This window comes from Hevea brasiliensis, chromosome 18 (assembly GCF_030052815.1).
Source record: "Hevea brasiliensis isolate MT/VB/25A 57/8 chromosome 18, ASM3005281v1, whole genome shotgun sequence".
NCBI lineage: Eukaryota > Viridiplantae > Streptophyta > Magnoliopsida > Malpighiales > Euphorbiaceae > Hevea > Hevea brasiliensis.
In genome coordinates this window covers 37,852,520-37,874,072 of record NC_079510.1, presented here as the reverse complement: position 1 = coordinate 37,874,072, position 21,553 = coordinate 37,852,520, and the positions used below count along the sequence as shown (strand labels likewise).

General features: G+C 34.2%; 3 protein-coding genes and 1 pseudogene across 3 annotated transcripts; 1 reads left to right on the top strand and 3 right to left on the bottom strand.

Annotated features, from left to right (window-relative positions):
* Positions 1 to 350: 350 nt before the first annotated feature.
* Positions 351 to 4,001, bottom strand: LOC110662894 (cystinosin homolog). The gene is made up of 8 exons (XM_021822048.2): positions 3,764 to 4,001; positions 3,527 to 3,659; positions 1,921 to 2,010; positions 1,701 to 1,825; positions 1,491 to 1,533; positions 1,070 to 1,187; positions 933 to 982; positions 351 to 684 (listed from the first exon to the last, which is right to left on the bottom strand). Exons 1-8 carry the CDS (start codon positions 3,880 to 3,882, stop codon positions 538 to 540), a joined length of 825 nt encoding a protein of 274 aa, XP_021677740.2. The 5' UTR covers positions 3,883 to 4,001; the 3' UTR covers positions 351 to 537.
* A 1,116-nt stretch (positions 4,002 to 5,117) lies between these two features.
* LOC110662836 (cystinosin homolog) lies at positions 5,118 to 6,888 on the bottom strand (annotated as a pseudogene).
* Positions 6,889 to 11,933: 5,045 nt separating this feature from the next.
* LOC110662896 (uncharacterized) lies at positions 11,934 to 13,960 on the top strand. Its single transcript, XM_021822050.2, has 2 exons — positions 11,934 to 12,122; positions 12,724 to 13,960. Exons 1-2 carry the CDS (start codon positions 12,094 to 12,096, stop codon positions 13,724 to 13,726), a joined length of 1,032 nt encoding a protein of 343 aa, XP_021677742.2. The 5' UTR covers positions 11,934 to 12,093; the 3' UTR covers positions 13,727 to 13,960.
* Positions 13,961 to 16,641: 2,681 nt separating this feature from the next.
* On the bottom strand, positions 16,642 to 19,093 carry LOC110662897 (succinate dehydrogenase [ubiquinone] iron-sulfur subunit 2, mitochondrial). The gene is made up of 2 exons (XM_021822051.2): positions 18,303 to 19,093; positions 16,642 to 17,012 (listed from the first exon to the last, which is right to left on the bottom strand). Exons 1-2 carry the CDS (start codon positions 18,974 to 18,976, stop codon positions 16,835 to 16,837), a joined length of 852 nt encoding a protein of 283 aa, XP_021677743.1. The 5' UTR covers positions 18,977 to 19,093; the 3' UTR covers positions 16,642 to 16,834.
* Between the last annotated feature and the right edge of the window lie 2,460 nt (positions 19,094 to 21,553).

The window sequence follows — 21,553 nt, the reverse complement described above, 5'->3', positions numbered from 1 at the left end:
TGAACCAAATTGCAGGTTGAGTGCTGGACTGCATACAAGCATATCCCCATCTTGGTTTATTACTTCTGGTATACCCAAAAGTTACTACCTTGTCAACTTCTAAGCCAAGTTACAAGAACATGTTTTCCATCAAAAATGGAGGTAAGAGAATGAACCCACATGTAAGCTACACAGTGCTTGTTTCTATGATTTATGGAGGACCAAAGTTCATCTAAGAATTTCATGTCCTCCTGATTGAACCAAGTGAACAGGATGTGATCACATGAACACAAAATTAAGGTCGTCTCTGCATTGTGTTCTGTAGATTTGTATGCATATATCAGCCCTCATGTCCTCATAACCATATCAAATGACTAAAACAAAAGCTTTAAATTACTTATGGAATGAATAGCTCTTTACATGTATACAAATGCTTTATCTTTCAGCTACTTACAATATACTGCTTATGGATGCATTCTTCTTGCACAACAGGCAAATATAGACTATCTTTACACAAATGTATATGTTTCTTTCTAATGTTATCGCCCAAGCTAATCTTTAAACATTTTCTGACAGTGGGTCATCGGAAGACTTAATAAGCGGCTCTGCCCCCTCTTTATTTGGCTTGGGAGGGATGTGAGCTTTCTTGGCAGGATATAAGATATAATGTTGACACATGAAAAGAAGGTCAAAGAATATAGAGACCTGCATAAGGTATCATGTCAAAACCAGTACAAAGAGGAACAAAGACGAGTAAGAGATAAACATGACGGCCATCAAGTTAATTTTATTTTAGAAAAATTACACCAAGAAAGACCATTTTTCAAACAAAGTGTACTGTGGCAAAATATTTAAACTATGCTAGTATGGGATTGATGATTATTAGCTCAAAATGGAAAAAAATTGCCAAGTATCAATAAAAAGCCATATGGAACAACAGAAATGTCGCGTACCAAAGATATCAATGTCTTCCCTATGTTGCCATAAAAGTTTACCCAAGAATCTGGAAGGAAAATGAGATTAAGTCAACATTATGCATGAAGTATCTTTTCAGCCAAAAAGATTTTTCAGTTTGGAAGAGTTTAAGCACTTTGGTCTATAGACTGCACAGCCATTTGCGCATAATTTGTCACCCCTCCAATAAAATCAAGCAAAATGCTTCCAATGCTGAAGCCGTCAGTGCTCTTTCGAATGAAGTTCATTACTGCCTGTATCTCAGAGCAATGACAAACAATATTAGAGGTGCCACATCATGTCAGTATCCAGTTTCATTAAAATATAACTTCATTATTATTAGACAATATAAGTTCATTAAAACAATGCTAAGTTCTTTCTGATTGTGAGGACAGGATAGCCCTTCAGAGATTGTAATGTATTATTATCATGTCGTGCGGTGTTAGCTGTCACTAGAACGGATGCATACTATTTTGAAACCAAGCCATACAAATGGGTCAATTAGGAACCAATCTTAAATGGACATTTTAAGGAAAGTAAAAGGAACCAATTCAGACCTGGGGAATGTACTTGATTACTGTCATAAAAACTTGAATTGAGCTGCAGAGGGAGAGAAAGTACCAAAGCATTATAAAGAAATTTAAACCAGTGACTCATCAGCAAGTGTATATATGCCAGAATTTCACATACTCGCAGCAATCATTAACCAGCATTTATGACCCTTTCATGTCTTGTTCACATAAAGTTGAATCAAACGAGCAACTTACTTAAAGATGGAGATCAGCCACAACCAAGAGTGGCTAGGCAAAGCTATGAAAAAACAAACAGCTGCAACTAGCCACACAGCACAGACAATAGCTATAGCAATCTTAGAGACCTTTTGATTGCCACGCTGCTCAAAATGAAAAATTATTGCATCAGACATTCGAGGTTCAATATACAAGACAGAAAGAAAATAACCCTTTTGAAGAAGACTAAACCACTTACATCATAGATTGCAATTTGGAACAGCATAATTGCTGTCAACAGAACAGCATGTATTGAAAAGGCAACATCATTTGCAGCTACAGGTATCATCTGCAATAAGAAGGGGGAAAAAATAAAAAAAAAATAAGCATAAAGATATCCAAATTCTGTATATTTAACTCCACTAGAGTGCATTCATGAACACCAAACAAACATAATTCCAATATATCTGAAAGAAGTAGTTCAAGTTTATGCCTAGTCGGTCATAATGCAAGTTAGTAGTTAGCCAGTTAATTAGGCCTGATAACTAATAGAGAGCCAGTTTATAGAACCCATACCTTAGAATTGACCCGGCCAACGGCCAGTTCCGGCCTAGAACTGGTGGTTCCTCAGCCCTTGAGGGGTCGAACTGAAATCAGCTTAGATTTTGCGGATTTGAACTGGTTTCAATGGCTAATTATTAAATACACTGGAACACTAAAAAATTGTGCTTCCTCTCTTTTAGAAAAGTGAGTCATCCTTATAACGTGGAGAGTAATAATTTCTCAATTTCAGTTTGGTCAGATTATAATTCAGTTATTGTTTGATTTTGAAACCGTTTTGATTCCAGTTTTTTGACGGTTATAGTTTCAACTGGTTTTTGATTTTTCATAATTCAAGTTATTATGAATTTTGTATCAACACTCTTGAAAAATTTAAATTCAATAAAATTACATATAAAAAAATATTTTTACTGATATATAAATTTATTATAATGAAGTGTAAAATAAAAATAAAGAAAATTGAAATTATATAAATATTAAATATATTAAAATTGATGAAAATAATAAATAATTTTTTTTTAATATTAAAGGAAAACAAATGCTATATATTTCTACAAGGTGAAGGAAAAAAAAAACAAAGATAAGGGGGCTTGAACTGTATGTGCACCACGTGGTGGCCCCTGATTGAAATAGTTGAAAAATAATACCATTATTGATAACATGATAGAAAATAAAAATAAAAGAGTAATTTACTAATTAAAAAATGACATCTAAATAAAATAGGCAATTATTATTTAAAAAAATTATCTTAAACACAAAAAATTAAATATTATATATGCTATACGTATTTATATAATTTTTATTAGTTTATCATTCCATGTAAATTATTTTATATGAAATTCTCGTATGCAATGAAAAATAAACCAATTTCAGAACCAGTTAACTTATAGAACTAAGAGAGGGCAAAACAAGTAACATGGAATTTACATCTTAATTATAGGCAAGTCATCTCCTCCAAGTTTTAGAAGCCCAGCTCAATTTAAATAATTGCAGCTAAGACTGCTTGTGATTCTGATATATTCATGTCAGCAACTCAACATAGTTGTTATCAAAATTCCAGTCTAATACTCACCCAAACCAGATGACCAAAAGGAAGCACTAACAAAAATTACAGAAAGTAAAAGATATTCATAATATCCATTCTTTTCGCATGATCAGCATATGATTATGTAATAACCATTGGATGGAAACTAAACAAATCCCAAATTAAATATTTTTTCTGGGTTTATCAAAAAATGAGTGAATTTAATCCCTAAAACAAAATGCTAGTAAAATATGTATGAAACAAAAAGCAAAGCACAAACCTGTTCATGACCATACTTTTCGAAATACTGCTTCTGAATAGCAGAGCTGAAGAAAAGAGAAGCGTTGTAAATCAAGTAAGAGGAGTGCTTGGTCAAATTCAACACCATGAAATCGAAGTTCAAACCCACCACACTGTAGCAGCAGCCAGAGTAAAAATAAAACATGATCAACTCAAGAAAGATGTGTTGAAGAATGAGATATTATTCATGAAACTGAAATCCCAAAGGAAAGGAAACCTTTTCCGGCGGAAATTCAAGATAACTTGCGGGTAGAAACTGATAGACCAAGAAAAGAAGGCGATCCATCCAAAAGTTTCGTATGTGATTTCTAGCGGAACCGAATTCCAGGACGCCATTTCTCTTCCTCCGTCGAGAATCCGCCTGCGTTTCCTAATTGGCTGGCCAGAGCGCCTTTCGCCCAGTGATAAATATTATAGTCTTCTTTACAGAGCTTTTTACGAACAGATATTTTGTCTGACCGTGACAAGGGGTGACGCAAAGTAAAATTACTTTATTTAAAAAAATAGATAATTTAACAAAATTTAACTATTTATTTTAAAAGATTTGTGTAAATTAATATTATTTTCCAAATTGATATTTTTTTAAAACAGTTAATTATAAAAAATTTATTAATTTAATTAAAAATAAAATTTCTTACATAAAAAAATGAGTAAATTATTGCATTTGTCATAATATCTTAAATTTTAATTAAAATTTTAAATTCTAAATATGAAATATTAGAAAATTTTATTTATTTGGTCTACATGTAATATTTTTAATATTTTTTTATTAAATTAATAAAATTTTTCAAAAATAACTATTTAAAAAAATACAAATCTTAAAATTTTATTAAATTATTTTATTTTTCTGTAACAAAATAATAGAGGAATCTGATATTTTAAAATAAAAATAAAAATAAAAATAAAAATAGATGAATCTGAAAGGATAGGATAGGATAGGTCTGTATTGGCGGGAGTGATTTTTCTCTTCTTTCTGGCAAAGCTCATGAACCAGGACGTGAATACGGCCACATTCATTAGTTGCAATGTTATTCTGGACGCAACGGCCAATATCAGGGGCATATTCGTGACTAAAATAAATGAATAAATAAAATTCTAACTCAATGCTAACGTAGGCGAAGTTGGAAAAAAACAATAAAATAAAAATAAAAAACGAAGGCAATGACGGATAAGTGGGGCTGGCAGGGCACCTCATCTAAGATATTAATTTTAATGAAATAAATTGTTAAAAAATTATTTAACAAAAGTTTAAAATAATTATATTTATTTATTAATTTAATTAAAAATATTATATTCTAAAATTGGTTTTAATAATAAAAAAATAAATTTTTAAAAATTAAAATTGTGAATGAAATACAATAAAAAAAAATAATGAAGTTTAATGTTTATTCCATCATTGATTCCTAAACTTAAATACAATGCACTTTGTGTTTGTTGTTGAATCCTTAAATTTAAATGTTGTGTACAATGTATACCAATAAACAAGTACCTAATGGGACATAGGCATTTTACAAAACTCATGCCTTGTTTGATTCAAAATCTCTCTCCAGCATACTTTTGTACAGTACACTCTAAACATTTTCAGACTATAAAGAGCTATTGATTTCAGAGGAGTTATGTGGCTTCCTCTTGGCTGAATAAAGGATATAATGTTGCAGCATGAAAGCAAGGTCAAAGAATATGGAAACCTGCAAAATATGCATTATGTCAAAACCATCCTTCGCCAAACCAACAAATTACAATACTCTATACGCAAGTATCAATCAAAACAATCCATTGCTTCAAAATATCGAAAGGATCTATTATTATCTGAATTACTATTTCAATAATGTGTTAGTATAAGATAAAAAGTGAACCCCTAACCCGCTTTTGTTTAGTGGTTAAAAGTATATCATTTATCTAGCAGGTATCAGGTTTGAATTTCAATTCTTTTAATTCCTAATCCTAAAAAAAGTATGAGATAAAAAATGAAAAATAATTACAAAGTGTTAAATACTAAAGATAGCATTGTCTTCCATATATTGCCATAAAAGTTCACCCAGTAATCTACAGAAAGTGTTACATACCAAAGATAGCATTGTCTTCCATATATTGCCATAAAAGTTCACCCAGTAATCTACAGAAAAAATAATAAAATATAGGCATTTAACATTAATAAGCAAGGAAGATTAATTGAGAATAGGATGAAAAAATTGTGTTTCAGGTGGATATGGCCTATGTTAGTCTATAGATTGTGCAGCTATCTGAGCATAATTGGTCAACCCTTCAAGAAAATCAAGCAAAATGTTCCCAATGCTGAACCCTTCTGTGCTCTTTCTCATGAAATTCATTATTGCCTGTATCTCAACAGACAATTTACAAGTAAATAAATCTATGATAACACAAACAATGGGTTAACAATGTAATTTCATGTTGTCCATTCCAAATAGATTTTATGTCAGGGTATGAGAAATTATATAATGCAATTATTGTATGTGTAACGGTTAAATTTTAGCTAATATAATGAAATCCACCATGATCAAAGATTTCTTTTTTAAAAATTACTGACTTTGTAGATGGTTTTGAAGATTTTCAAAGGACCAAACTATTTATATGAGTTCATACAGAAATGAATGAGAAGACAATAATGATTCATCAATTTTGACTGGGGTATCTACTTGACCACTGTCATACACACTTGAATTGAGCTGCATGAAAAATTTAAGTGACAACATTAAAAAGGTATACTTTTGTCAATAATAATAATCCACCATTTATTTTAGAGATATACCTAATAACCAAAGTATTCATTAAGTTTGTCCTCCAAGGGCAAAGGTTTCAATGTTAATGTATTGACTTTTATTGTTTAACATACCAACTTCTACACAACAAGAGATAAAGTTGGCCCATCCCTACTGGAAGTAGACAATTCCTCCTAGTGACAAATTGCAACCAATCAATGTGTGTTGGGTGGGAGCAGAGGTAAGGGTGTAGAAATTAACTGGGGACTAACTGCATTTATTATGTGAAGTAGCCTAAGAAACACCAAATCAAACACAAAACAGCAACTTACTTGAAGATAGAGATGAGCCAGAGCTAAGAATGGCAATGCAATGCTACAAAGAAACAAACTGCAACAACTACCCACGCAATACAAATAATGGCCATAACAATCTTAGATACCTTTTGATGTCCCCACTGTCCACAATTTGATTTTATTAGGAAAGATTCAAAAAAATGCAGCCATTAAGATGAATAAAATTGTATACTTACTTGGTAGATTGCAATTTGGAACAATGTAATTGCTGCCAACAAAATAGCATGTATTGAAAATGCAACATCATTGGTAGCTACAGGTATCATCTGTGATAACAAAGAAGATTAAGATTTGGATTTGACCCAAAAGTGTAGGAAATATTTAAGTTATGTGGCGGGAAGAATTAGTTGTAGCTGTAAACAGTTTTTGCTGAGCTAGATATAAGTTGTTACAAAGCTGTTGTAGCCTCCAGAAGAGTTTGTTGTAACTTCCAACCACACTTGCTATATATAAGAAAAGACGAATAATCAATGACGTATTCTGAGCAGTTCATTTCTGTATTTTTCTTTATCTGTTTTACTTTGTATCACAACATGGTATCAGAGCATTTTGTTCCTGTGTAGATAAGGTTTTTTTTTTTTTTTTTTTTTTTTCATTGAAATACCTAATAGACTTGAAGTATGGAATCAGAGAATACAAGCGAAGTCCTTGCAAATACAAGTGCAACCCAGTGAATATGAATAAAGTTCCTGCAGATCAATCTCTGGAAGAAGAATTTCGTCTGGAAACATCTGATAATCTGGGAATGATTCTCGTTAGTGCACCGCTGAAAGGCACAAATTATCTTTCCTCGAGTTGCTTAATGGTGATAGCGCTATGTGCAAAGGACAAGCTAGGATTCATTGACGGTAAGATTTAAAAACCTGATATGAACTCTCCTATGTTTAAAAGGTGGAGACGTGTTGATTGTATGGTGTTTTCTTGGATATTAAATTCAATTTCAAAAGATCTAGTTAATGCATTCTTGTATGTCATCAAACAACGTGTGTACTGCTATAAATAAAAACCTCCCTATGACAAACCATTTGTGGCATTATTGATTAGGCCATGCTTCAAAAGTTGTTATATCTCATATTTCCAAAATTTCATCTGATGTCGATATTGCTGATTGTGACATATGCCACCTATCAAAGTAACACAGGTTACCATTTCAGATTAGTCAATCACAAATAGGGGCACCATTTCAACTGTTGCACATTGATCTATGGGGACCATACAACATGAAAGCAATAACAAATGCCAGCTACATGTTAATAGTAGTTAACGACTACAGTAAAGCAACCTGGACATTTCTTTTACACAACAAAGCGCAAACTTACATAGTTCTTACTACCTTTCTCAACATGGTTCAAACACAATATCAAGTAATGGTCAAGGCCATTAGAAGTGACAACAAAAGTGAGTTTCTCAATTTTGCTTGCACTCAGCTATTTCAATCTCGAGGTATCATCCATCAGAAAACATGTGTCTACACCCCACAACAAAAGGGGTTTGTAGAATGTAAACATCAACACCTACTTCAAGTTGCCCGCTCTCTAATGTTTCAATTAAGCCCACCAAGTAAATTTTAGGGAGAAGCAATCCTTACTGCCACGTTTATCATTGACAGAATACCATCCAGAATTTTGGGTTAGAAAACTCCGTTTGAAATACTTAATGGCAAGATCCCTGATTATTCTTTTTTTAAGACTTTTGGATGCTTATGCTATGCCACCAATACTATACCTCATAAGTCAAAATTTGCACCGAGAGCCTATCGCTGTGTTTTCCTTGGCTACCCACTTGGACAAAAAGCTTACAAGCTGTACAACATTGAGACTCAATCCATTTGTGTATCACGAGATATTTTCTTTCATGAAAATGTTTTCGCTTTCTCTAACCAAATTCCACCACTTGCTACATTTCCCACTACTCCCCATATCACTATACCCAACATAATCCATGATCAACAGGAGCCATTCAACATTCCCTCCACCAATAGCAATATCAGTGAACCCAATATTTTATCATAGTCACCTGCTATACCAACTACCTCATCACCAACCCAATCTCCTTCCCTCGAACCTCAAATTCTCGATTCGCATATCCTTCATCAAACGCCGACTCCTCAACCAGTATGTTGCAGCACCAGAATTTCTTCTAAGCCTACATGGCTTCATGATTTTGTTGCTACTGTCCATCCACATAGTGTTACCACACATGATTCTGATCAACTACAAATTGATAGTTCATCAGTTCCTTCCTCACACCAAGGTATTATTCTTTTATCTCAACTTGTTTTTTATTCTACTTACCTTCAATTTTTTGCAAATGTGTATGTTATTCCCGAACCTACTAGCTACTCTATGGCTAAAGATGACCCCCATTGGGTTGAAGCAATGTCAAAAGAATTAGAAGCATTGGAAAACAATGGCACTTAGGAACTTACCAGGAACTTACCACCTTGCCATCTCACAAGAAGGCTATTAATTCAAAGTGGATTTATAGGGTGAAATACAAGCCAGATAGTTCTATTGATAGATATAAAGCTAGGCTTGTTGCCAAAGGCTAAAACCAGCTATCGGGCATTGATTTCATGGCAAAATTTTCGCCTGTAGCAAAAACATTAACTGTTCGACTATTATTGACTATTGCTGCAGCAAGAAATTGAGTCATTCATCAATTGGATATTAACACTTTACTTGTTTATGTTGATGACATTCTCATAATTGGTGCCCAGGAATCATGTATTCTAGAAGTGAAAGATTTCCTCCGTCGGTCATTCACCATAAAGGATTTTGGTTATGCAAAATATTTTATTGGAGTATAAATCGCATGATCACCTGCTGGTTTTTTTTTGAACCAACGCAAATACACTTTAGATATTCTTCATGATGTAGGAACGTTAGACTGCAAACCAAAAGAATTTCCCATGAGCAATAATCTAAAGCTATATGACACAACAGGGGATTTTTATAAGGAACCAGAAAGATACAGATGCATAGTAGGTCGCTTGCTTTATCTCAATTTCACACGTCCTGACATTTCTTATGCCAAGCAAAATCTTAGCCAATTTTTACAACAACCATGGAAAAATCATTGGGAAGCACTTCAGTCAATTCTAAGGTATCTAAAAGGGACACCAACTAAAGGTCTCTTTTTCCTCGCAAATGTGGACTTGCAAGCTCATGTCTACTGTGATGCGAACTGAGCAACATGCCCCATGACCAGGATGTCTTTAATAGGATATTGCATTTTTTTGGGCCCATCTCTTGTTTACTTGAAGTAGAAGAAACAATCCACAGTAAGCAAGTCTTCGGCTGATGCTGAATACCGTAACATGGCTATGACAGTGTGTAAACTTCAATGGATCTCTTATTTGTTACGTGATTTGCGAGTGCCCCTTACTTTGCCTATTCCTCTCTTCTGTGATAATAAAGCAGTCGTACATATATTTGAAAATCCGATTTTTCATGAACAAACAAAGCACCTGGATATCGACTGTCATATTGTTCGACAGTAGGTGCAAGACAAGTTTATCACAACGGCGTATGTTCCAGCCAAAGACCAACTTGCTAACTTGCTTGCTACACTGGTCACTACTCCGTTGTTTCATCACAATCTGTCCAAGATGGGATTGGTTTCGATAGACCTCGTATGTGATCTTGAGAGGAAATGAGTTCCAAGCAACCATATCTTGATTTATATCAGAGAGAGAGAGAGAGAGAGAGAGAGAGAGAGAGGGAGCCATATCTTGATTTATATTACAGAGAGAGAGAGAGAGAGAGAGAGAGTAGAATATGGTAGAAACAGATCGTTGTAAGATTCTTGTGTTTATATATGGAGCTGGAAGTGTTGTTCAAGTCTGAAAAGACGAGAGAGAGAGAGAGAGAGAGAGAGGGAGAGAGAGCACTAGCGTCAAGCAATTCAAGTGGAAGAGTTAGTTTGCTGCAAAAACCTTGCACGCTGAAACAGATAAGAGTTTGGCAGGGCATTTGCCATTTGGTTTCCTGAATGAGGATGCTTCTAAGGGTCTATTCATCCAGATGTTTTAGCTTACATTGAATGCGGATCTTGATCTTGATCCCCACTTTTTATAGTTCTCCAAGTTTAAATTTTCAAAGTAGCATCTATATTTGATTTTACATATGCATTTCAATAATTAAAATACTGCATGTCGTATTGTATTGAATGATATGATTTTTATAATATAGTAAAATAAAAATAAATATTATTAAAATATTTATTATTATAATTTTAAATATATAAATGAGTTAATATATTTCTTTAAATAAAATATTAATTTATAAATAATATTATCATAATAGTAATTAAAGACACAATTTATTTTTTAAGTAATCATCAAATATACTTTATAAATATATAATATTTTTATAAGAAAAAGGGATAATTGAAATTTCATAAATTATGTCTGCATAATATGAGAATATAAAAATTTTAAATTATCCCAAACAACTAATTTGATAGTTTGAAAAATTATGATAAAATGATAGTTAGAAAACATTATTTTACAATATAAAATCATAATATTAAAAACCTTAAGTTTATTAAATTTATTTATTAAAATTAACTTCATATATTAATAGAAAAAATCTGTTGCATTTATGGGCTTTATCTATCATAAAAGGCTTAAATCTCTTTTAAAAAGAGTGAAATATCCATGTTTTAGTTTGATTAATTTTATTAATTAATTTATTATATTTTAATTATTATTATTATTTAATTTATTATAATAGCGATTGAAAAAAATACTCTTAATTTTTATAATATTTACAATGTTAAAACTTTAGTAGTTTTTAATTATTAATAATAGTTTTTTACCATAATTTTATTTTGTTTTGAAAAGTAATTTTTAAAAAAAATGAAATTATACTTATAAATAAATTTTATCAATTTAATTTATATTTAAATTATAATTTTTAACTTGTAATTATCCTTCATTTATATTTTTAATTTTATTTTTGTTGTAATTATTTTAAAATAATCTAAAAGATAATAATAATACTATAATAATTAAGAATTAATAGTCAGGAAAATTCGTGAATTGCTCATTTTAATTACATTAAATTAACCAAATTATTTATATTAAATCTAGATTAAACAGATCATTTCAATTACATAAATTAATCTTTTTTATATTTTATTTTATTTTATTTTATTTTTTTATAAATTTTAAATGGATTGATTAATTTATAATCTAAAATTATTTATGTTTAGGGATCTTGTAGTTTTTTATTCTAAAATTATAGGGATTGATTGGTAAATTTCATATGTTCTGAGTACTGAATCGTAATACCCCTTGATTCGTCTTTTCCCCCTCTCTAAAACCCTCTAAAGCCCTTGAGCCTCTACATTCTAGGGTTCTCATTTCCTCATATATAAAACAACAGAAGGTGTCAGATAATCTTTCACTTCAAACGCAGGATTTCCATTTTCTCTCATTTCTTCGCAAAAGGACCATTGGCGTCTCTATGCTTCGGACTCGTTGGAGGATTACCCGGTGAGTCCTTGTATACATTCATACATATATAGATACACAAACCTGTAATCGTACAAGTGTTTGTATTTGCTTGTGTGTGTGTGTGTGTGTGTTTTATTTTTGAAGGTTTAGTTGGATTTATGTTGGCTAAATTCAATCGCTAATCGAGTCATGTAGACAAATTAAATTGTAATTCAATTGTGGGTCTGTGAAAGGGAAAAGCTTGGAGCTAAATTTTGAAAATTGAGCATGCAAATTTGTATCCTATTGTTGCCTATTTAAACGACACTTTTTTTTTTTCTTTTGGGTTCGTGTTAAATTTCAATTGTAAATGGTAAATGTTACCAACGGTGGATATTGATATATTGTACTGTAGAAGTGTAAAATCGTCTAATAGAGGAAATCGTGTCTTTGTACATCTTTTATTCAGTCAGTTTGCATAAGTAAAGATCCTAGTGATTATCTGTCTTTTTATGGAGATATGGGTAGCATATATATTGTTTCCAGATATAGTTTCCTTTAGTATTTGTTGTCTTACATCCATGTTTTTGTTGTGTATTAAGCACTATATGTGATCAAGTTCTTTTATTTGGTTTTACTGACATTTGTTTTTGGTAGGCAGTGAAGAATTTGTATCTTGCTCTTCAAACATTGACCATCTGTCTGATAATAGCTGCAATTATAGCTTTACGATTGCTGCTCGTGTTGTGGATTCTGGCAAGATAAGGAACTACTCAAGGCAGAGCTCATTACACCCAACAAGCAAGAGTTCCACTGCCAATGTTGAGATCAAACATACCTCTATAAGAGGTTCAAGCTATTTTCATCATCTTAAATCTCGAACTGGTGAAAAATTTTCAGTTCTTCAATCAAGTGGTCTTCAGCATTGGTTCAAAAACTGGCAAGAGCAAAGAAAGCATAAACTGACAGCAAGCACTTTTGCTGGGGCTATTGGTTTTTGGCCTGGTCGAAGAGTCCAACTTTGGTTAGAGAAAATTGGTGCAATAGATCCATTTTCTGGAAACTTGGCTACTTGTTGGAACAACATTAAAGAAGAGGAAGCACTTGAAAGATACAAGTTGATTACAGGAAATACGGTTATGTTTCCTGAATTTCAGGTCTATGGTGAGAGGAATCCAGAAGATGATTGGCTAGGAGCTTCACCTGATGGGGTGATTGACGGATTGGTATATGGGTTGCCTTCTCGAGGAGTTTTGGAAATAAAATGTCCCTTTTTCAATGGAGATATGAGCAACGCTTCACCTTGGAAGCGGATTCCCTTATATCACATTCCACAAGCTCAAGGTTTAATGGAAATACTGGATAGGGATTGGATGGATTTCTATGTTTGGACTCCTAAAGGGAGTAGTCTATTCAGGTTATATCGAGATGTAGAATACTGGGATATTATGAAATTTGCACTTGCTGATTTCTGGTTGAATCACGTGCAACCAGCAAGGGAGATATGCAAGAAATCTGTGATATCGGATCCCTTCATACAATTACAGCCATTTAAGCCAGCTCCTAGGCATGATTTCTGTAGACATATAGTCTATGAAAGCAAACACGTTGTTGATAGCTCAAAGTTGTTGATACGTGAAATTCATGGGATACTGCAGAACTAGTGCAACTAGATGTCTAAATATTGGCTTTCTCATTTTATGTGGTGTAAGGCTAATGGAATTCATGTTCAAAGAGGGTAAGTGGTTGGGATAAAGCTTTCAAGAGTATGTGTGCATTTTGCTACTATTAATTTTGTACCACTTGAGAAATTTCCAGTGATTGTGTCCAATTTTCCCTTCCAACATATTTTGATCAAAAACTGAATACACATAGTTGGAACTTTTTGGGTGAGCAAATTTGTGTTGATAGTCATGTATTGTGGCTTGATTTTTCATTCAACTACATAGGTGGAATAATTATTTTGTAATTTGATTTCTCTCAAAAGAATTCACTGCACCAAAATGTCCTTCAATTTAAGGAATCTGCACGGTTTGGAATTCACCACCTCTCTGCTTCATTTAAGGAAATGAATGATGGTTTTTGGTTTTGTGTTTCTATAAGGTTTTAGGGCACATTAGTATGTACTTGACTGAAGAGAAAAAATTTGTTCTTTTCATTGTCAATTTGTATAGGGAAGTGGAGAGTGGGCAACTGTTGCATTGTTTGTGAAGGGATGTGATGAAAAGAGAAAAGCAAAAGAGAAGAGGGGAGGAGAGGGGGTTGTGGAATATGAGGGCATATACCATTCAGTGAATTTTAATATTATAGTTTTGTTAAATTTACTTTATCAATAATTGAGAGCTAAATTGATTTATTGCGATGTATGCCTTTAGATATTGTTGATTTTTTTTAATGGATAGAATCATTTAGATTTTTGTTTTCTCATTGAACTTGCAGATAATTTGTTGTGATTAAATTTCAAATGAGGTAGTCGCTGCAAGAGGTATGGATGTTAAGACTGCTAAATTGCTTCCTTCAAGATAGGGTGGTTGCTAAAATTTTTTAAATTCAATTTAATTTGTTTCTGTCTTTGTTTTGTGCTGTTGATTTTTTTTTTTTTTGTGCATCTTCCTGCTGGTTGTGGGTTCTTTTGTGTTTGAACCTTTCAACTGGGGTTATTATGTAATTCTGTTCTTATAAATATATTCTCACCTTAGCTTTTTAAAATGAAAAAAAAAACCACCCTTGACCAAAACTAAATAAAGGAAGTGGAAAATAATATAAACACTAAAAACAGAACAAAGAGAGGTGATGATAATCTGCATCAGGACGAAAGCTTTTGTTATGCTTATTTATGCAAGCCCAATAGTAAAGATGTAGTGTCTGATATGCCAGCCTTATGTAGGTATGTGTGAGAGGGAAATTAAGTCATTTGATGCTCTTTGCAGATTTCTCTTCTTATGTTTAGAAATCTACTTTGTTTGTCTGTGTAATATATCTTGCACTTTACAGGTGCTGGTACTGTGTTGGCAAATGATGCCACAAACTAGACCCTCGTAATGCAAAGGCAGGTGCTGAACCAAACATGCTACAGCCAGCACTGGATTGGGCTTGTTGACCTGGAAAAGTTGATTGCTCACAGTATTGCAAGGCCAACCATGTTATGAGCCACACAATTTTATTGCATATTCAACATATGCTTTAAATGCTTATATTTCCTGCAAGAAAGAAGCATATAGCAATCATGGAACAGCCTAGATAATTGATTTATGAGCATTGACAGGCTAAGGATGTTGGCTGGAAAAAAATGTTCATTTAGCAGAAAAGCCTTTATATATATAAGATATAACTGAGAGGCAGTGGAAGTCTTTGTTGTAATGATCTATATAGTTGGTGGTTTTGTGCAACTGCCAGGTATTAGCATTTTACAGAGATTGATTCCTTTTGTCAAACAAGTTGATTTAATCTTGCGTTTGCCAGCTTTACTTGCTGTTTGGCTATTTCTCTTTTAGTAAAATATTTGCGAGCAGAAAAAGTTCCGAGTGTGTATTTACTCTTGTTGTTTGCCAGCTTTACTTGCTGCCTGTTGAATTCCTAATATTTTTTAATCAAAGCCTCTAAATTCAACCTTTCATTTTTCATTTTTGGTTGATTGGGCTCTGAGGTTTGAACTCGCAAGTCGTGATCAGGAACAGTCCCTACATCAATAAACTTAATTTTAACCTTTCTGATTAATACTTTCCCATGCTGCTTGTCATTTTCTTTATCATTATTGTTGTATTTCTTAATTTCAAACTCTGCTTGAGAATTATGATTTTAGAGAATATTTTGCTGAATTTTCTTCTTCGTACTTTTGAGTAGACAGAAGAAATGGCACCTCGACAAATACAGCGCATGCTGTTGTGGTGATGAATATCAGAAGAAATTAGTCTTTTTAGCCTACACTTGGCGATGCGTTGATAAATGGATTGATATTAAGTTTTATTATTTTTTTAATACAAAAATTTAGAATAGAATTAGAAATTTGTATATAGTAAATTTACATGTTAATATTAGTATCGGACATGGAGATTGTTTTTCAGTTGAATTTGATATGTAGTTAATATTCATTAATTAAATAAAAAGTAATATAAAGCCATATCAAATGTTGAATTTATATGAGCATTGCATTACTCTCAAGTTAAAAATTGCTCGAAAGCTTTGCATTAATGTCTCAGATTTCAAATCATTTTATGTGGTAAGGTTTGAGTCGCAGGACTCGATCTATATTATTGAATCTTTGTCAGGTAACGCTGGGCATCATTACATACCAATGATGGGAGATTTTAGAAGAGTTGCTGCAGACTCAACGACTTGTAATGACCCACCCTTTCCGTAAACCCTAATATTAATCCAGCCAGATGCAACAAGATTCCCAACTTTTATTCCGCTGGAGAGGCAATGAGCACCACCATTCCAGAAAGAAAATTCGTCCAGGCACAACGAATGGGCTATATCTGTATCTTCGCAGTTCAAGTACCAACTGTACTTGTGAAAAACAGAATCTGCCACATGATGATTCCAGGACACTGCACATTGCAAAAGAAATCCAAAATCATAAACGCAAGTTCTATAAACATTTATTTAGAAAGAAGGGCAACACGCTTCAATCCTAATTTAAATACAACAGGCATGTACAGTACATTTGGTGCACATATTATTATAAGTTTAAACATAAAATTCTCCAAAAAAAAAAAATTCCCAGAAAAACTGGTCGGATGCACATCTTCATGATTCTTCAATCTATAAACTTATGCGCCGCCTGATAGCTGGAGCTGCTTAATGTGCATGATCTGCTTTCCAGGGTTCAAGCCTTTAGGGCAGGCACGGGCACAATTCAATATGGTATGGCAGCGGTAAAGCTTAAACTCATCATTTATTGCCTCCAATCGTTCATTGGTATATTCATCACGGCTATCACTGATCCACCTGCATGGAACAGAAAAATCACAAGATAAGTCAGTTCACTCTCACTGTCTTGAGAACAACTTAAATAATGTTCATTGTGAATTTGTAACTTATGTTGTAGAGGCATGAACAATTAAATAAAATAAAAACAACCCTTGCAGGCTGAAGCAGGTAAAAAAACAAACCTTGGTAACCGGAAACAAGTCTGGTTCGAAACATCCCAGTATGGAAGTGTATGACACAACAACAAGAGAAGGAACACCAATAAATTCATTTGTTTTACTCCACAATGCAGAATCTATATACAAGTTACTCTAAAAAGTTTCACATCCAGTAGGCAGTGCAATGACTACAAGATAAGTTGAAATAAGTTAATCATCAGAACATGAGCTCATTGTTAGTACACACTTACAAATTTAAGTTGACATTAACCATAAAAATAAATTTTAGTTCAGGAGTATTAGTATCTTTGGAGTGGACCCTGAAGTCAAATTTATGATCACAAATTAGTTTTGATCAGTTTTCATTGGAGTTCCTTTGGCATCAAATGTTTAAACACAAAAATCCAATCACAGACAGGCAAAATGGTTTTCAAGGATCATCTTATGATAACTTATTCACATACTAAGCTCTGTAAAATAGCTCTTGTATTGTATAGGATCAAAAACTTTTGGAGGCTGTGAAACAGGACACATCAAGGAAAACAAGTTACAATATCTAGCATATGAGGAAGGATATGAATCACGATTAAAGCTTTAATGATATGAATCATGATTAAAGCTTCAATGCTATGAACCATGATTAAAACTTCATTTTTCCAAAAATAAAATACAATAACCTATCAAAGCAAAAAGTTCTTTTGTTGATTGTGAATTAAACTACACAATTATCCATTTACGTTCTTGAATAAAAAAATTGAAGAAACAAAATGAACAAGCTAAAATACGCTCAATGAAAGAACTCATATAGAAACATTTCTATCTTAAATGCGGATTCATTCTTTTTCTTCAATCCTTTCTCAGTGTCGGACTTACTTGAACCATCTCTCTCTCTCTCTCTCTCTCTCTCTCTCTTGAAAATTAAACCATTTCTAGTCCTTCCCATGAACAGACTCCATTATTCCAAATTTGTTCTATTTACCACTTACATTTTCATTTTTCCTCAGTCACAATACCTATCCTAAACCCCTAAAAATTCCAATTGCAAAATCAATCCCACTAGAACTATTAGCCCACATGAGCTAAACAACAAAATAGAGAATATGCATTAGCTTAAACCAATCAAAATGGTACCAAAACCCAACAAACTGACCTGTTAGCGTGGAGCAAAGCAGCTGGCCCCAAGTAAGACTCTGGGTTCCACCAATAGCTGGGGCAGGATGTGCTACAGCAAGCACACAATATACACTCATACATCCCGTCAAGCTTAGCCCTATCTTTCTTACTCTGCAATATCTCCTTCCCCGGAGCCGGAGGCGGGTTCTTTCTCTTAAGCCAGGGCTCAATACTCTTGTATTGATTATAGAAATTAGTCATGTCCACCACCAAGTCCTTAATCACAAACATATGGGGCAAAGGAGTTATCGTCGAGGAGGTCCCAGATGGGATCTTGGTCAAGCATGCAAGTCCATTACAGCCGTCGATGTTCATAGCGCAGGAGCCACAGATTCCTTCGCGGCAAGATCGGCGGAAAGTGAGGGAAGGGTCGATCTCGTTCTTGATCTTGATGAGGGCATCCAAGACCATAGGCCCACATTCTTTAAGGTCGATCTGGTAGTCCTGAAGTTGAGGTTTTGATGGGTTGTCGGGGTTCCACCGGTAGATTTGGAAGGTCTTGAGGTTCGAACCGGAGCTGGCCTTGGGCTCCACCTTCTGCGCTTCCGCTTCCGACGCGTGAAACCGAGCCGGCACAAGTCTAGAGGTGAACGGTGTCGTTGAGGAGACCCTCGCGATTGAAACCCCTCTCCTGAGCAACCCAGTAGCCATTGATGCTGCGGCCACAGAAAGAAAGAAAGAACAAGAAATGGTTTTAGAGAGAGAAAGTGACGGGCTTTTTTGGGCAATGAAATGTAAAGTAGAGGGAGAATAACGCTAAATGTAAGGGTAGTTTGGGGATTTAGGGGCTAAAATTTGTTCCAGGTTCATAGGATTTTATTGCGTGTCGTGGATTAGTTCGACTCTGCATACTTTAGATGACGTGGCGGGTTTTGAATCGCTACATGATGGTGTGACGTGGGTCTATACACGACAGTCGTTTGTTCTTCCTTTTTTCGACTGAAATACCAGTCATTAATTCATTTTTATTTTTTATATTTCTTTTAAAATTTTCAACTTAATATTTTGTAGGCGCGTGCCCACCACGGTCTTGTCCATTTAGTGACAACCACGTGGAAAGCTCAAAGGCCCATTTGAGCCCAATGTCTTTTCGTATTTGCTTGTTTCACATTTAGTGCAAGATTAATGAAGAGTTAAATAAATAAATAAATAATAAGAAATCTTAATTTTTAATATTATAATTATAATTTTCAACGATTAATCATATATTTTGTAATACCCCTGATTTTTTTTATATTATTATTGGGCTTCGTGTAGGTATTCTCAATTCGCGGAAATTCGACAGTTGTCCGGATCTGTGAATTTCCGGTCAGACAGACCAGCTACCGGAAAAGTCTCCGAATTGGATCGAGGTTTTGGCTACCCCACCATTGTCATGCATTCCGAGCGCGTTCCCGAAGTCGGAATCGGCAAAGGTAAACCCGAACCTTGCTTTTCCGTAATTTTCTAGTGCTTAAATCCATAAAATATTCGTGGTAGCTTAGAAAATTACGATTCTTTTTGCAATAGCTTAGTAATATTTCTAAGGACCGCGGGGCAGAGTTTTATAATTTTTAGAGCTTATTTGAGCAGTTTTTGCAAAAATGATCAATTATAATGACTAAATTGAAATTTTACATATTGTGATGGATGATTGATTTGATGGGCCCAGGAGGGGCTGTGTGATGTGATTGAGTTGTGGATATATGGATTGTGGATATAGAAGTGTGTTTTGAGCCCTTTTGCAGGTTGGGTAGGTCCTAGGTATAGGGGAGACTCTGCCGGATTTTCGGCACGACTTAGGACATATTGGGTCTTTTCTTGATTTGTATTGAGTCAATTGTATTAAATAATTGTAATATAATTGTCAGGTGAGCCGGGACAGCCTTCTTCCTCCGCCCAGCCGCCACAGTGATTGCCGTCAAGTCTGTGAGTAAAATATTAATTTTAATTGTAATTTCGATATTATTATATTTTCAAGCATGCCCATGCATCACTTATATGCAAATATTTATGTAGTTAAACTCTAGACACGATTTATGTTACATTCATAACTGTTAGCGTGCCATGGATGTTGTTGTGGTAATTTGGAGCAGTGTGCGTGCGTTGGCGTGCGTGTGATGTGGTGTGGACTATGGATAGGACGGGTAGACACGGCTTGAGATCTTATGGGACCGGTCCTTGGGTAGACACAACTTGAGTTCTTATTTGGGACCCGATTTGGTTATTAAGTGGAAGTCCGAGCTGAGTTCTTCGCTGGCACCAGGTTGGATTTAAGAGAGCTGTATAGGGGATCAGCTCCCATATATTATGATTGATGTTACAGGGTGCGTGAGTGCTCCAAATTACCTTTTTGTTGTTATGATGTGAAAATATGGTTGCTGTTGCATTTCACTCCACAGGTTGCATTAGTTCTAGATAGTTATAGAGATTATGGTTAAAATTGATATTTTACTCTCTGAGTCGAACGCTCACTCCTGTTCAATATTTTTTCAGGCTACAGGAGGATTTTATTGTGGTTAACCTGCTTTTCTCCTTCGCAGGTTGTTTATCAATAGTTTTGTAATTTTATTTACTCCTAGAATTTCCGCATGTGTTAGAAATATTTAAATGATTCGGGTCTGTAATATAAATTGTCATGTGGACCTGTAAAATTATATGCATGTTTGATGGATTGGATGAGGGAGCTGAGCTCCCATTTATTTTATCTTTGATATGAGTATGTGGAGGGTGAGCTGAGCTCCCCAATTGATGATATATTTTGTTTACAGGTCGGGTGAGTCAAAAACTCCCCGTTGAAAGGTCCACTTTATGGTCGGGCTCTGTCCGGTTGGTTTCTTGAAATTGGGCCCAAATGGGCCTTAGAGTTGGGTTAATGAACAGTTAGGCTTACTACGGGCCTCGGGGGCTTTAGGTGGCCTGTGTCCTAGTCTTGGTCCGGCCCATAGGTTGGGTCGTGACAAATGTGGTATCGAGCTTAGGCTCCATTCATAGGAAAAATTATCTAAGTATTGGGAAGAGTCTACTAGGAGTCACATGCGGAGTATAGGATTACATTTCGTCTTTTCATGTTATTCTTTGTTTCTAGATTATACTTTATACCTCGGGAAATATAAGATTACCTCAGTTAGTGTCTTGATTTTGGTAGAGTATACAGAAATGTGAAATAGAGTTAGTAGACATGTGAGGTCTATCATGAGGATACGTACTCCAAGAAATGTTATATTTTTGTCAGTATGGGTTTAAATG